Source organism: Lathyrus oleraceus, chromosome 6 (assembly GCF_024323335.1).
Source record: "Lathyrus oleraceus cultivar Zhongwan6 chromosome 6, CAAS_Psat_ZW6_1.0, whole genome shotgun sequence".
NCBI classification, from domain to species: Eukaryota; Viridiplantae; Streptophyta; class Magnoliopsida; order Fabales; family Fabaceae; genus Lathyrus; species Lathyrus oleraceus.
Window position 1 is genome coordinate 46567782 of NC_066584.1, and position 16992 is coordinate 46584773.

General features: G+C 31.0%; 2 protein-coding genes and 1 long non-coding RNA gene across 3 annotated transcripts; all 3 read right to left on the reverse strand.

Annotated features, from left to right (window-relative positions):
• Nucleotides 1-515: 515 nt before the first annotated feature.
• On the reverse strand, nucleotides 516-4239 carry LOC127091618 (WAT1-related protein At1g44800). Its single transcript, XM_051030303.1, has 7 exons — nucleotides 3904-4239; nucleotides 3529-3591; nucleotides 2204-2320; nucleotides 1800-2040; nucleotides 1522-1680; nucleotides 1289-1440; nucleotides 516-926 (listed from the first exon to the last, which is right to left on the reverse strand). The coding sequence occupies exons 1-7, from the start codon at nucleotides 4107-4109 to the stop codon at nucleotides 722-724; spliced, it is 1143 nt and encodes a 380-aa protein (XP_050886260.1). The 5' UTR covers nucleotides 4110-4239; the 3' UTR covers nucleotides 516-721.
• Nucleotides 4240-9332: 5093 nt separating this feature from the next.
• On the reverse strand, nucleotides 9333-9783 carry LOC127097474 (uncharacterized). Its single transcript, XR_007793047.1, has 3 exons — nucleotides 9669-9783; nucleotides 9462-9592; nucleotides 9333-9361 (listed from the first exon to the last, which is right to left on the reverse strand). It is a non-coding gene; the product is annotated as an uncharacterized LOC127097474 (long non-coding RNA).
• Nucleotides 9784-10263: 480 nt separating this feature from the next.
• LOC127094383 (uncharacterized) lies at nucleotides 10264-11843 on the reverse strand. The gene is made up of 5 exons (XM_051033223.1): nucleotides 11695-11843; nucleotides 11542-11584; nucleotides 11304-11441; nucleotides 10711-10850; nucleotides 10264-10564 (listed from the first exon to the last, which is right to left on the reverse strand). Exons 1-5 carry the CDS (start codon nucleotides 11841-11843, stop codon nucleotides 10429-10431), a joined length of 606 nt encoding a protein of 201 aa, XP_050889180.1. The 3' UTR covers nucleotides 10264-10428.
• Between the last annotated feature and the right edge of the window lie 5149 nt (nucleotides 11844-16992).

Consider the following 16992-nt stretch of genomic DNA (forward strand, 5'->3'; position numbering starts at 1 on the left):
ACATAAAAAAGAGAAATTATAAAATAATTTTAACAAAATTGTTTTTCATTAATGATTTTGAAAAGATAAATTGACATAATTGAAAAGAGAGAAAATAATAAATATTTAAGGGTATAATAGAAAAAACAACATTTATGATTCATTAATATTATAAAATAACTTATATTATAGTATAATATTTTTCTAAAACGATTTATAATAAAAAATAATGTTGAAGAAAATATTTTCCCAAAATAATTTATAATAAAAAACAGAAATAATAATTATTATTAAAAATATATATAGTATTAGACTTGGAATTCGAATTCTCACGAAAATGTTAAACTTAGCCGTAGTAATATCAACATCTATTAGTTAGAATTAACTGTTAATATAGTAATTTTTAATCAATATAGAGAAATTTATTGTGATTACCATGAATTTTCTCATGTTTTTCTTAGATTTTCTATATTGATTCTTGTGTTAACATATGCAAATAAAAATAAAACTATTAAGATAGAGGAAATGGCAAAAACAAGGACAAAAACATTATTTTATTGTTACTCAGAGTTTCATAAACATGAAAGAAAAGTCAAACAAAAAAAGCAAAATATATATGAAAATGCAGCCGTAAGGGCACTGAGAAAGATTAGCACAAGTGCACAAAATCTTTCTTGACTTCATTTAAGTAGGAAAATTTGTGATGTTAATTCTAATAAAGGAACCATCCATGATCTTGTGCTTATGGTTTGCCATTATTCTTTCCTCCAACCTTAGGAACATTGACCTCAATACTTTCAAAAATATCTGACCCTGTTCTTGTTCCATCCTTTATTGGCAACTCTTGTCCCTCACTTTGTGTTGCTTCAATTGTATTCACACTATCTTTGCTTTTCCCCCACACCACAGTGTAAAGTCCACACACAATGATAATAGCTCCAATTATACTACAAATCACAATAAAATAAACAAAATTAAATTAGCATAAATATCATATACAAAAACCGATGCCGACACATAGACACACATAATTTTTTTGAATATATAGGTCAAAACTATCATATACTAACTTATCACCTACGTGTACATATCATATGAATATCAAATATAAATACTAATGCACGTCAGACATTTGAATATGTATTCAGCTTGATAATCAGGACTGTTTAGGTCAAGACTATCGGTTACTAACTTTCAGATGGACTGACCGACATGTCTTTAAGGGTTTGATTCCGATTTTGATTTTCAAATTTTAAATTATAAAAGGATTATTATTATTATGTATGATAATTAATGAAAGATTGTATACCTTCCCAAATGAGTTTGTTCAGCTAAGACAAGAGAACCCAATGCAGCAGTGATGATCATACATAAAGGACTGAAAGAAGTAACAAACACAGGTCCACGTTCTCTAGTCACAACACCTTGTATATAATAAGCCATTCCAGAGCACACAATACCCTACAAATCACAATTAAATCATAATTAATCACCTTAATTGTAAGTTTAATTAAGCTAATTAACAAATTATAAAATACTTACAGAGTAAACACATGCAAGAAGCCTAGAGTCAAACCCTAATGACCATACACTCATGTCACGTTCAAATATAAATGTTGCAATTCCACCTTCAAAAATTCCCAAAAAACAAATCCATGCCGTCATAGAAAGCTCCGCCGGATACATCTTCAAAGTGAAAGACTAAAAATCCACAAAACAAATCACATTATTAATTATTCTCTATTAGATATCTCACACGATACAACACAGCCACGAATAACCGACACTGATACAGACACAAGTCAGAGATGATTACTTACTTGCAAGATAAAGAAACTAGCCCAACCGCAACAACTTGAAATGAGCATAACAGTGCCAATCACCCAATTTTGTTCAGAGGGTTCAGTGCTTCCACTTTCATGTTGACTTCCAGCATGACCCTTTATGATTTGAAGGGCAGGACCTTTGTACAAAGTCATCACCATTGCTCCTGATACAGTTACAACTGTTCCAACAACTTTTGCTACGCTGTGGATTTTTCTGAAGTTCACCGTTTCCAACCTACAAAATAATTAACGTTACATGCTTTTGAAATTTGTTTTTCATGCAGAAACAAACAACTTCAGAAAACATTAACATATATATATTTTTTTATGGTTTAGTCACACAAGAAACCATTAATTAATATTGTGATGATTAAAGTGATTTAAGCTTTTATTTATACCTGAAAATGATTGCCATTATAAAAGTAATAGCTGGAAGAATGTTGACAGTGGCAGATGCAAACGTTGTTGAAGTATTCTTCATTCCCAGGTTGTACAAATTTTGATCCAGCACTGGTCTGTTTCAAAAAAATAAAATCAAGTAATAATTATTAGAATAAAAATAAATAAATATGTAACTTGTTAAACAATTTTGTAAGATGAAATCAAAACAAAATCTATGAAAATAGATAAAAGTTATCTATCACTTATAAAGTGATGTATATCTCAAAGTACAAAAGATGCGCCTAATTTCTTAATTTGGCTATATATGATATATTCCTTAGATGCTTTTTATCAGGTACTTTGATTTTTTAAGCCCATCAGAAATTAAAGTAAAATTCGTACTATATATTCACAAAAAAATATATTTTATTATCAGCAATTGATGTCCTCGTATTAAAATATATATTTAATAATTGATGTCATTATTAATCAGACTTTATGCATTAAAAAACACTGCAATAAGACTCTTTTTTTATATAAATAAATAAAACTTCTTTTGATAGGATGATTAATTGAAAGAACAAATAAAATTAATTATTATGAATTGATTGCTTAAAAGATTCAATTATTAAATTAAATGAGTAGTACATAAGACAAATTCTAAAAGTTATAATGAATTATTGTCCATAGAAAGTGCTTAAATTATTAAATCAAGACATAGGAAGATTGTATATTACAAACAAGCTAAAAATATTATATAGAAAGTAAAACCTTTTGAATTAAAAGCATGAATAAGTCTATTTTTTTCTTCTCATTTCTTATTAATATTATGTATTTTATTTTTACAAAATAAAGAAACCAAAAGGTTGTAATAATAATAATAATATATTTTTAAATATTAGTAAGTAGTGAAAACACGTGTTTAACATTAATATTGTCGGTTAGTGCAAAAAAAATATTTTTAATTACAAAAAAAAACTTATATTTTTTAAAAATTATTTTTGTGGTGGGTAGCTTGATTGCTTCGATATGATGTGTCCACTAGAAATTAAAGGGCACCCGAATATGAAGCATTAGGTACTTCAGACAAAATATGAAGCAATAACATCATTGTCTTTTCGTCGCATATTCTCCTATATAATTATTTTTTCATAATTAATATTATACTAGTAATGAATTCTATTATGAAATAAAGGCATGCATGCATGTGTATATTATGAAATAATTTTTATAAGGTCCCATGAAGAGACATAAAACAAATAATAAATAGACAAAATTTAAGATTTGATATCCTAGAATATAGTGATGATAATTAAATGGAGAGGGATTGAAAGAGACTTACTCAAGAAAACCAAGAACAGCCAACCTCAAGAAAATTGGGAGTGTCATCTTTGGCCTAATTTTTCTGTAAAAGAAGAATGATATGCAACATATTAATAGCTAGCATATAGGAAAATAATAAGAAAATATGTGTTTTTGCGTACATGAAATGTGTTTTATTTAATTGGTTTTGATAATTTGATATTTATAGAGTAAGATAAATTTAGACAAAAATAAAACTTCTTTTACAAATATTTATTTTGTCCAAAAAAAATAGCCTCAATTAATCGAGTCTCAGCGTATCATTATCGTTTTATAACTCTAAATAAAATCTGAGTTTGAACTGATAACCGATGTAAAATAGTTTTTACGATGATAAAGAGATTAGAATAAAGACCTTTCGAGGACGAGGGCGAAGGGAGCCATGAAGATAGTAGCGACAATATGACGGTAGACGGAGAGAACCCAATGACTCATGCCATGTTTGAATGAAACCATAGTGATGATATACATTCCTGCATAACCAAATTGGAGGGACACCATGGCAAGGTAAGGCTTCAATTTGCGTATCCCTTTGATCATTTTATCACATGTTTCTGCCATATCTTCCTTAGTGTGTCTTTGTTGTATAATAAGCTTTACACAACAAGAAAAGAGAAGACACACTCACAAACTCTCTCACAATGGAGGTATTGGTTTGTGACTTGTGAGTTTGTGGATGACACTTGAAAATGAGAAATTGCCTTCTTATAGGCCCAAAAAGTTAAACAAAATCTATAAAAGAAAAAAGATATGAAAAACTCAAAAAAGAAAACCATAGTTTTTCATAATAGCGGATGCCACTTACTCTCTCACCTCAATTTTCATTCCCACAGATATATATTCCCTTATCCATTTACAAAAAAGTATATAATTATTCCGAGAATTTCATAACATAAAAAATGGGTTTTAAGAATAGGTATCAACAAGTTAAATTCCCTTACATCATAATATTTTACTTTTAATTTATATTCTCTTTATTGATTCTAATTAATGTTCTAAATAATTGTCATATTTTATAAAATTATTGTTTTAAAGTAAGTATCGTATTTTAGTTTTAATACAATTTTAGTATTTATTTTTTAATTACACATTCTAATTAATACTCTTAATTTATTATTCTTTTATTTTATATTTATGATAATTTGAATAAACTAACCGTAAACAAGGCTAGTTTGATAAACATACTATTCTCTTTCTTTCATTTATTATATTTTTTAATCGGTGTGAAATGTATGACAATTATTTTAAGACAAAGAGAGTATTAAAATGATTGCTCAAATATGTTTCTCCTAAATTTTTTGAGAAATTCAAAAATGCTCCTTCACCACATTTGAAAATTATCTTTCGGACGCATCTAAAGTTTTTTTTCCAACAAATCTACAGTGTTTTTTTAATATTTAACATTTTATGTAGATAAATCTGCGGTTTTTTCTATAGACAATAGTATCCAGAAGTTAACTTTTGAACAAATTTCTTATGATATAAAGTGTTAGATAAATCGATAAAGTTGAATAGATCCAGCATTGAATCGTAAATGAATTTTTTTTTTTAAGTATTTCAAACACGCTCTTTATGTCTTAGAGTTGATTTTTTTTTGAGATTCTTGAGATTCTATATGCGTTGGTTGTTCATTAAGGTATTCTTGTATATTCATATGCAAATATCTTGTTATTACTTTTGCATTATCTTTTTCTCCTTCTTTCTAAATGGTTAAGATTAATATGAACAATCAGAATGTTTCTAGGAGCTCAAATAAAAAAACATTCAGAATTTTTTAGGAACTCAAATTAAACATATTTAGACTGTTATAGTAGGAATCAACAAAACAATAAAAGTAATTATGAATTTTACGTGTTCTTTTAAATTCTGACGATTCTATATTCTTTAGTTCTTCGTTAAGAGATTCGTGTATAGTCATATCCGAAGACCTAGATATGGCGTGTTCGTGCTTAGTCATTTTATTTTCCTTCTTCTTTTCAAATTCAAAGTGCTCAAATGCCGCCTACAAATCCACACCGTCGGAGCCGGAGCCGAAAGCGGCAAGAGGTGTATGGAGGAGACAAGTGGCATAATACTTGAGACCATCATATTTGTCCACGTGACACTTTATCTTCTTTTGTCATTTTGTTGAGTTAATATTTTTAAGTATTTATAAATATTTTGAATGTGAAAATCTTTCTATGAGAAACTATTTCCTTTGCATTTATTAACATTTACTTTATTCTATTTTTTTGTCCTTTTAAAATATACACACATGAATATTTAATGTTCATGAATTTATAATATAGAGTGTATTCGAAAGTTAACTTTCATACATATGCGGAAAATAACCCCAAATACAATTGAGAAATTTGCTATGGTTTTCTTAAATGTTATATTATTTCCAACAAATTTTTATTTGGCATAAAGTTCTACTAAAATATTTGAAGTTTTTGCTAATATTTATATATAATATCTTTCGTACGTAATAGTGTTTGAAATATTTAGTCATTTTCTAAGTGAAATTATATGGATGACTTTTAACAAAGTGTGTCTGAAGTTAACTTTCAAACAATAGTAATTTTAAATATCTATGGAATTTGGAAAAAATACTTACGGTGTAATGAACACCCCCTTGTTAAAAAATTGATGGATATGATGATAACTTATTGGGCTAGAGAACAATAAAAGCATAAATTAAAATTTAAAAATTTTAATAGAACTTTGATTTTGCAACCAACAGTAGCATTAATATGAACACTAATATTTAACGAAAAAATTCGAGGGAGATATCACGGAACAAACAACGAAAAATATTCTACTAGATTTAAAAAATATTACAAAACTCTATCTACTCTTTACCACACAAGAGATACAAAATATATGTTTTTTGAATTTAATTGAAATGCACCGAACAGTGTAAAAATATTTTATATTGTTAGTTAATTATAATCATTGATTTTTCAAAGAAATTTGATATTTTTTATAATCAAATATAAAGTAACACAAACGGATGATTGTGCTGTATTGACAGTGTAAATTTTTTTACACTGACAGTGCATAATAATTGTTCTCATGTTTTTTTTATACTCATTCCTATTCATATATATTATTTTTATGTACCAAGATGATATATTCAATCCGAAGAAGATTTAAATCACATTCTTTTTCTAATATCCGGTTTTTTTGAAAGTGTGGATTTATGTGGGGGAAGGGTAGGGTATTTGTGCATTGTTTGTTGACTACTCTTAAAAGCATTTTTTTTAGTTTGGTGTGGGATGGTGAGCGGTCATTTGAGGAGTGATAAAGTGGATTTAATTTAAATGTAGGTAGTTTGATGTTTGTGGAAGGTTATGAATGATATCGTCTTCAACGAACGGTTTTTGCAATTTAAATGATATCATTTGAAATATAAAATTTTTAGTTTGGAAATGATCTTGCATAGGAGAAATTTCTTACTCCAACTCTAAACCCCAAAATATGAAATAATGCAAAATTAAGACAAATACACACATATGGTGTCACTCAAACATAACATAAACTTGCTCCGTAACACAGGTTATATAAAACATGTGTTAAATTAAACATATGTCATCACATACTCACCTTTACATAGGCTAATCACAGCGGAATAATCAATTTAAAATAATTCAACAATCGAATTTGTTTTATATCATCAACATGGTTATGACAATTGCCTTCAACATAAACAACATAAAAAATAATAGAAAATAGCAAAACAAAACATTCGCCCGCCTAGTGTTATAGATCAAAACAACGAAAACTAAATAATTGCATAAAACAGGAAAAAGAAGAACACTCTCTATGCCATCCTTCAGCTTCTAAGCAACTACTCATTTACACATTCGTTTGTACCCCAAGAAGGAGCGCAGAACCATACAAACAACAAATTGTTGAGAATATGCTCATAATATATAATGGTACAAAAGTATGCAAGGGTTGCCTAAACAAACATCAGCAATTATTAAACACAAGTCATTCACATACATCACCAAAGTATTCTCGTTCACCAACATCAATATAATCATTCAATACATGTGCAAATAATGAATGCAAATATACTCAACACCATGACTCAACAATGCATGTGGTACTATTATGGACAACACATATCCATCTCGCTCCTGAATCCCCAACATAGGACCACCAATCATTACCATGACCACAATTAACGCTTCACCAATTCCCATATGGAATCAGATACTCGCTCTTGAATCCACATCATCGGACCAGAGCGCACCAAAATCCGGTACCATCACCATAGGTAACTCTTTACTAATTCATCATTAGAGTTATCTACTCGCTCTTGAATCCATACCAACGGACCATAGCACACCAAAACTGGACCGAAGCCCGTACACCATAATGCATGATTCACCATAACATGCAACATCACCAAAAATGATCACCATATAAATATCACCATAATAAACAACAACGTTATTTTCCACAAAAATAAGTAGATTAAATCAATCAATACAACAAACAACGTCAAACACCTCCAAACAGGGGTCAATCACTACAACAAACAAGACCTTAGACAGCGCTTTTTTTAGCCTTAGACAACGCTTTAAAGCGCTGTCTAAACCTCCGCTGCTAAAGGTTTAGACAGCGCTTTTTTAAATCTTAAAAGCGCTGTCTAAGCCCCCCCTTAGACAACGCTTTGGCCAAAAGCGCTTTATAAGACCCTCTTATTTTAAATTTTTTAGGTATACCTTAGACAACGCTTTTGAACAGCGCTGTCTAAGCCCCACCCCCTTAGACAGCGCTTTGGCCAAAAGCGCTTTCTAAGACCCTCCTATTTTAATTTTTTTAGGTATACCTTAGACAGCGCTTTTCAAAAAGCGCTGTCTAAGCCCCCCCCTTAGACAGCGCTTTTGCCTAAAGCGCTTTCTAATCCCCCCCTTAGACAGCGCTTTTTACAAAAGCGCTGTCTAAGGTATACAAAATTTTTTGAAGCTTTTGTTTTAAACCACATTTTTTCCAGGTTTATAAACCAGAATTTCTACCTGTTTTCAACCAGATTTTGACAGACAATTATCACATTTTATATATGCCATTTTGGCCTTTTTCTACCAATTTTTGGCTAACAAATATATATATATATACCAATTCAAACCAATTTTGCCTTAAATGTATCAAAATATATACAAATTTATGTACACATTTACAAGTCATAACATATACTACAAATGTACACATTAATTACACAAATTTATGAACAAACATTGAGCTTTATCATGATAGTATGGTGACGACAAATACAGCTGACAATATATCAACATTTACATATCCAACCCAACTACAAATTCAAAAATAACACTACAGTTCACTTATCAGAGCAATAAAGTTCATCCTATTTCAATACCAGCCGCGACGCAACGCGCTATGGCCGTTACGAAGCCCCTTGAATTGCAGTTGCAGGTTGTTGCATCGCTATATCCTGATTCTGTCTAGCAGCATATCCATGGCCTCCGTATCCGTGACCACCGTAACCTTGCCCGCCATAATGGTTTCCATTCGAATCATTATTCCTCCACTGTCAGATTCCAACAAATTAAATTAGAGAACTATTTCAATTCATAATAGAAAATAAATAACAAACTATCAGTAACGGCGGAATACATAGATGCATTGATCATGCCTGTAATGCTTATAATAAAAAAGGCCGATTACGAATAAATTGAGTTCGTAGAAGAAGAAAATATAACTCACATGCTTATTTCCCGGACTGCGACCCCAAGAAAGACGCACGGTCTGCTTCCCGATCACTGTTCCATTCAACCCCCTGAATAGCTTCCTCAGCATTCTTTCTGTTACAGAAAGAGCAGAAGGCATTAAAACGTGGCGTATATAGCAAGCGAGGCAAAAATAAGACACTACTGATGATATTGGCAATGCCACAAGTGTTACCTGTCAGCAAGTTGAACAAAGCCACATCCTTTACCGATTGGAATTTTCACGGAGACAACATCGCCATATTGCAAAAACGGTTGTCTGAGATCCTCATCGCTGATTTCAGAATCAAGCCCTCCAACAAATATCTGCAACAGATTTTCATTACTGAGATATCAAAAAATGTAGATATGAAGATACCGAGAACTACAAAAGCAGACTCACAGTTGTGTTGTTAGAATCCCCTTCAGATTGGGAGCCTTGGGCCACAACACCATTAGCAGAGTGACCACCGCCAGCCAACACTACAGCTAGTTAAGATAGAAAAAAGTCAGCTATTTTAATTTCTAATTTGAAGCACAATACGTGCTTTTACTACGTTCCAGCGGTAACTCTCGTGTTATAAACGTAAAAAAGGAATTTGGAAATATATACAATAAACAAAGTTGACATTTAGATACCGAACGGTATATATATCATGAAATGGGCAAGGAGCAGAAACAAAGTTGTGTGAAATTGAAAATTCTGCGATAAGCAATTGTTAAATATGCAAAAGAAGTTGTCCATTAATGCGTATATATTTAAGCATCAACAAGTTACTTACAATTTAATTATCATACATGTAAATATTCAAACTTTAACCAACATTAAAAAAAAAACCACAAGTTGTTCTTTGGCTCAAGTACACTTCAAATAAACAATCATAAGAATAGCAGTGTTATTTGGTTTAATCTATCAATGACAATTCTCTTCCAAAGCAATAATTTCTACAGATATTGAGAAACAACCACAAGTTGAAAATATTTTATACTGGTCTTACATTTCAACTAAATCATAAAACTCAAACTAAATTTGAAAATTTTGGAATTTATTTAGGAGCCAACCATGTCTTAAGAGGATTTACAGTAAGGAATATTAGATTATTAGTCCTTCAAGCTTCTATACTTTGTAAAAGTGAATGATTTCACACTGAAGAAAACTATATTTATACATGTCTATCGTCAAATGCAACTTTACAATTACACATACCCCTGTTACGACGAGCCGTTGCATTATCTGATTTGGAAGACCCTGTTTGTTTAGAACTCTCAAGCCAATTCCACCATCTAATGATACATTCACTGCCAATTATAAACAGAAATTGGAAGGGAAAATTAGATATTGAAAATGTAATGTTAAACCAAGAAAAAATTAACGACACAAAGGTCGTAAAAAAATCTAACATAATGAAAATAGAATAGAAGGATAAAATTAATAGGCACCCTACCTGTGAAAACAGTGAAAGCAAGACATTAACTTCATAAAAGGCAAGGTTTCACTTTGGTGTTCTTCTGCCACCAATGGGAATAAGCACAATGGACAATCACCATCAGGATGATTCATATCTGAGAGTTTCTCTACAGCTTCCTTCAAATACATTACAATAACCAATTATCAATCATTATTGCACAAAAAAACATTATTTGACGAGCTATATTCATTTTTCAGGTTCCACGACTTCAATCCCTATCCAAAGTTTTAGTCAAAACTATACAGCAAAAGATTACGTATCACAACAGAAACATAAAAGCAGGAAGATGCACAAAGTGACCATAAATAAATGAGTCTGCAGTCTCACAAGATTAAGCAGTTTTCAATGGTTGATATTCTTCATTTAAGTTTTTTATAAATTCCTAAAGTAACCATAAATTTACCTAATAAACTCAGATACGTCAATCCAAACAGACTCTAATCTTGAGTATAGAATATAAGATTATCTACAAACAGTAACATAGAGATATGAAGTAAAATTATGAATAATACTATTCTATAAAAAAAATGCACCTCCATCATAAATAAAACAATAAGTTGATTGATTACCTCACAAAGAGCTACGAGCATTAATCCAGGGGAAAGCTCGTTGGCTTTAGTTTGAATATGATTCAATAAATGCTTTTGTCTATGTTGATCCAAACCCTTGCAATCCACAATAGCAACAGAAGGAGGTTCTTTTGGATACTAAAAAAAACACATAAGCTTTTGTTGCTTCTACTGATTTATAAACAGATAATTGAATTCAACAATCATAGTATAATAACCTTAATCTACTGAAACATACCTGTGGAGTTGCATGTACCTCAAGAACAATTTCTACAAATTGCAAAGAAATTTATTTTAAAAAATGGGGATTAATTAATGAATAATTGAATTAGAATTATGAAAAGTTAAAAAAAAATGAAATTAGGGGTTTGAAGAAAAATTGGGAACCTGGTGAGAAGAAACATCAACGGTTCTGGGTTTGAGGGATAAATGGAAGTGAGGAGGAATGGAATTGAGAATGGTACAATCGTTTTTATAAACGGATTTCATGGCTTCAACTTCTTCAGCTATCACTTGTTCATCTTCTTCTTCGCTGTCCATTGTTAGCAGAGACGGTGGAAAATTGGGTTGCGACGACGAAGTGAATCGGAATTAGCTTTTAAATTTATCTAATCTCCATTTATTTATCTAAATTGGGTTCGGATTTTGAAAAAAAATTAAAACATTTATGGTAAATAAATTGAAAAACCGAAGATTATACCGCAAGAAATCAACAATTTATGGTAAAAAAAATCAACATTCTCAACAAGATTATACAGTAGAAACGAAGAAATGAAGAAATATTGAAGAACATACCGCAAGAAATGAAGAACAGTAGAAACGAAAAACGAAGTCAACACCCAAATGTCGAGACACGTACGATTCTTCAAACACGTTCAATGATTGAAACCGAAAAATGGAAGTGTATTCGTGTTCGCTGTTATGGTTTTCGCTGATAGGGTTTCAACGTTCGCAGGAGGGAAAACAAAAGAACAGAGAACGAAAATTGAAATGGAGTCTGAAATTTTATTTTAATTAGACCTTAGACAGCGCTTTTGTGGAAAGCGCTTTCTAAGGTATGCCTTAGACAGCGCTTTCCAAAAGCGCTTTCTAAACCCCCCCTTAGACAGCGCTTTTGGTTTTAATTTTTTTTTTTAATTTAAAGACTTTAGACAGCGCTTTATCAAAAGCGCTGACTAAGGTCTATATTTAAAAGCGCTTTCTAAAAGTGCTGTCTAAGGGGGGGTCTTAGACAACGCTTTTAGAAAGCGCTGTCTAAGACCCCCCCTTAGACAGCGCTTTCATTATTTTTTTGGAACATTTTCCGTGTTTTATTTTAATTTTAACCTTAGACAGCGCTTTCTTTTAAAAGCGCTGTCTAAGATGCGCTGTTAAAAGTCATTTTTGGCGTAGTGAATTCACAGCAATACATTCTGGCAGCATGACATGTTACCCGTCATCAAGGTGACGTCCGTCACCCCACCCTTTGTCCCAATGACGACCTTCCTAACTAATCATGTATGGGGAACATGACAGTCTACCTATCAGACAGTTGGCGCCTGTTAGCGCCTATGAAGTGATGACGACCAAGGCATCATTACGGCTGGACCAGAATATAAACTGCATTTTTGCAATAAATTTTAAAATAGAGCTCCGATTTCACATTCCCTGACTCAAAATCAAACCACAACAGCATGGAATATTTTATCCAACATCAAAGCATTAATTATCTATCAATTAACATGTAATTTAACTCATTTAAAAATGGATTTGGCATACTTTATTCATCAAAATCATCATCCACATTGAACACTCACACATCAAAACATCATGAACATGAACAAACAAATTCCATAGTATAACAGTTCACGAAAATCAAATAGTACATCACATCATTCATGCAATTTCAGAATATCATTCATGTTCATCAATCATTCTTCAAAAAGGGAAAAGTATAGAAAAACCTAAAGGGATTAAGGATTTCACTCTACCCAATCATGAAATATACACCCTATTAGGACTAATCTCCCCCACCTTACAATTTCCAGCAAAAACTCCACAAAGCTCTTTCAATGGATGTTCTTCATATGCCCTAGCCCTTGCCTCCTCCTCTTTTCACCAAAAAAAAATTCTATGTAGAAAATTCTCAAAACCCCTTTACTAACCTTTTTATTAGTAACCTAATCTCCCTCAATTAGGAACTTCCAACATTACCCTCCTTTATCCCTTCATTCACCAAATGCACTTGTGATCTCTAATCTTATTTTAATAAAAATGCTACTAATACTCTCACTTATTTCTACTATTTCTTATTTTTCCAACAAAATATCCTTCTCTATTTATTTTAATAAATTAAATAAAATGACTACATTCTAATATTAATTAAAAATGCCCATATTCTAGTTATTTTCTAGTCATTCTATCAAGCACATATTTCTCACCACATCCTACCATTGTCATTACACTCCAACACCTTCAAATGCATATAGAAATCAATTTATATAATTAAATATACATAGTTTTAAATAAATAAATAAATGAGAAAACGGGGTGTTACAGTTATAGTCACCCCATTTGACGATTGCTACGATGGTGGTGATTTCTTTTTGGTATGTTGTTTTCCCAAGAACAAAAAGACAATGGTCAGCCCTTCCATGGTGCTCAAGTACACAGAGGACATTTGACCTCATTATGCTTATGACAAGCAGATCCTCCATTTCCAAACAGGAGGAGACAATTATTATGGAAGCATGTTCGCCATCGAAGAGGGTGACCATGCTTGTCTTCTCCGATCCTCCCTCTCCATACTTTTATTTCTACATCCCCATTATCAAGAAGAGTTTGTGGTCTGATTCGGTGAGATTTTAGTAGTTTATGATTTTAGTGACTTTTCGTTGTCTTTTAATGAGTTTAGAGTCATATTTTTATTTGTTTAGAGTCCTTTGACATGTTTAGGGTTGGAGTTGAAGGTATATGATACACTAGAGTTAATTTTGGAGCCTTTTGACATTATAAAGTTTATTTTTTTAATTATATTTTTATTTACTTAAGGTTGTTAAATCAAAAGAAATAATTTTTGAGTTGATGGGTAGTTTAGAGTAAGGTTATTGAGTTTCTAGAGTTAATTTGAGTAATCTGACATGTTCATAGTTGTGTTGATGAATAGTGAGTTAATGCTAGAGTATGCATGTAAAACTCTAACAAGTTATGAGTTAATTCTGTAGAGGATGTGGAATTATGCGTATATCCTGTTGATAAATAATTGTGAATATTTATATAATTATATTAAATTGGGTTGTAGTTATATAACATGTTGAGTTAAGTAGTTTAGAGAGGAACTATAGTGTTAGCCTTACATTGGCAAATTTATGGTTCATAGAGGAACTGTTGTTGGGTATTTGTTTTGAATGTTATTTATTGAGATTCACGCATTCATGTATATTGGAGATAGGTAGGAATATGGTCTAGTGAGGTAATGGTTCAGAGAGGAACTAATGATGTTTTCAGATTCAGAGAGGAACCAAAGACATACAAAATTCAGTAACATAACTCTGACATCCAAACCTTGGTACCACATGCATTAAGAAGTATGGGAGAAATACATTGCATTATATTAACATTGATGAATATCTAATTATTGTGAATCATTTTATGATATTATGAATGTTGTTGTTAAACTATCCTAACTGTTTACATACACCATTAATATTTTGAACGTAATTCTCATCCCTTCTGTTTTGTGTGTTGCTCGTTGTGATGATGGTAAAGCTACCATCTAGATGAGCACTAGATGTTATTTGTTAGAAGGATTGGCGTAGATGCCTACTTTTTTATGTTTTTCATTTTGAGTTTTAGTTTTCCGCGGTGTTGCTCTGATAGTGTAACATAGGGATGAGTTTAAGCTATTTGATGTTTTTTGAGAATTGTTGACTGATTTGCTTATGTTAAGATTAAGCCATTTGTTTTGATGAAGTGTGAGATGTTTTAGTTGAGATAATATGATTTGAATTTCCACTTGGTTGTGATAAAGTTTTTTAAAAGCATGTTTTATGAGATGGGTGTGACACTCTATGGTTGAAATAGTCTGTTATTGCATGGTTTTATTTTAAAAATATGCATTGGGTTTTTTTAGGGTGTTACAAACACAGACTTAGAGATACTCTAAAACAACTCAGTTATATCAAAACCAAATCCATTTGAGACACAAACTTCATTGCCTTTAGATTCTACACCAAAATAATGCTTAAATAAGCTAAAGTAAACTTAATGACTTGATTACATAAGTTGAATTCAAGATCATTAACAGGCACCTTAAGATTAGAGAAGAAAGTTTTAACTTGATAAGGGTTGAACTTTCTATTTAATCCAAGAAACTTCAACAATTTGTGATTTTCAAAAGGTCTTAAAATTTTTACTCCTACTTCAGTCTCAACAAAAGTTATTCACAAAATACTCAACTTCAATGGGTTTGTTTAAAAATTCTTTGACATGCCTCTTGAGTTTGTCATCAAGAATTATATGTCTGGCCTTTTTGAATTTGAAGGAAAAATCTTGACCTTGACCAGGCGCTTGAACACTTGATCTTCTGCTACCATTCGAATTTCTTCTTTGAGATCTAGGAAACTATGCATCAAAAGTATCTTTGCTTGCTTGCACTTTGGATCTTTGCTTCTTATCAATGGGAGGAAGAGGGTTGGAAGGTGATTCTTTTATTTTCCCTTTTTGATTTTGTGATATCTTCACATGGTGGCTTGATCTCATGATAAAGATGAAGGTTGAAGAGAGAAAAGGGTGGATATGAATGATTATGATGGTGGACGGTGAAATGAAAATGAATGAGATGGGTTGATTCTAATGTATTTTTGAAAATGAGATAAAATGATTTTAAAATGAGAAGGTTTTAATGAAATAAAGTTAGTTAAAGTGGAAATACCAACAATCACGCATTCATAAAAAAAGGGTTTTAAGTTCGAATCATGTACAAAATGTGAGTTAAATCAAGTGAAAAATTTGATAAAATCCGCCTTGATTCGAATTAGAGAGGGGTGTGGTTTGAATCAAAGTTGAATGACGCGTTTTCCATTTGGTCCTTTTTCTCGTGATTCAAATCATGTATTAACACTTTAGTCGAATCATGGTCACTTATTTTGAAAATTTTGAAATGAATATATGCAAATTTAAAATAAAAAAGAAACTTTAATGAAATGTAGTTTTAGTGATATGCAAAATAATGAAATGCACTTTTTATGGTATGTAAAATAATGAAATACAATTTTAATGTGATGAGAAATAATGAGATGAATTTTAATGATATGAATACATTGAAATGCAGTTTAATAATGAAATTCGAGTGATGCATGAATGTATGATAAATGCTCAGATAAAACGATAAACATATAATGCATTTAGATGAATGAAACATAAGTTACACAAACAACACACATAGATGTTTCAAACAAACATCACATATAACATATAAGGATGATAGTAAGTAAGCGTACTACAAAATAAGGGAGGTTAGAACAATAACACCAATTTTGATGATCTATTGCTTAACTTGTTGCACACGTAGATGATTAGTAAATAACAACAAATATATCATAAGCGAAATACGATTAATCATATAGAAATGAATATGACTCTTTTGCACATATGGGATACAGTCAAACACTCCTTCATAAGACATCATATAAACTCGTACAACATATGT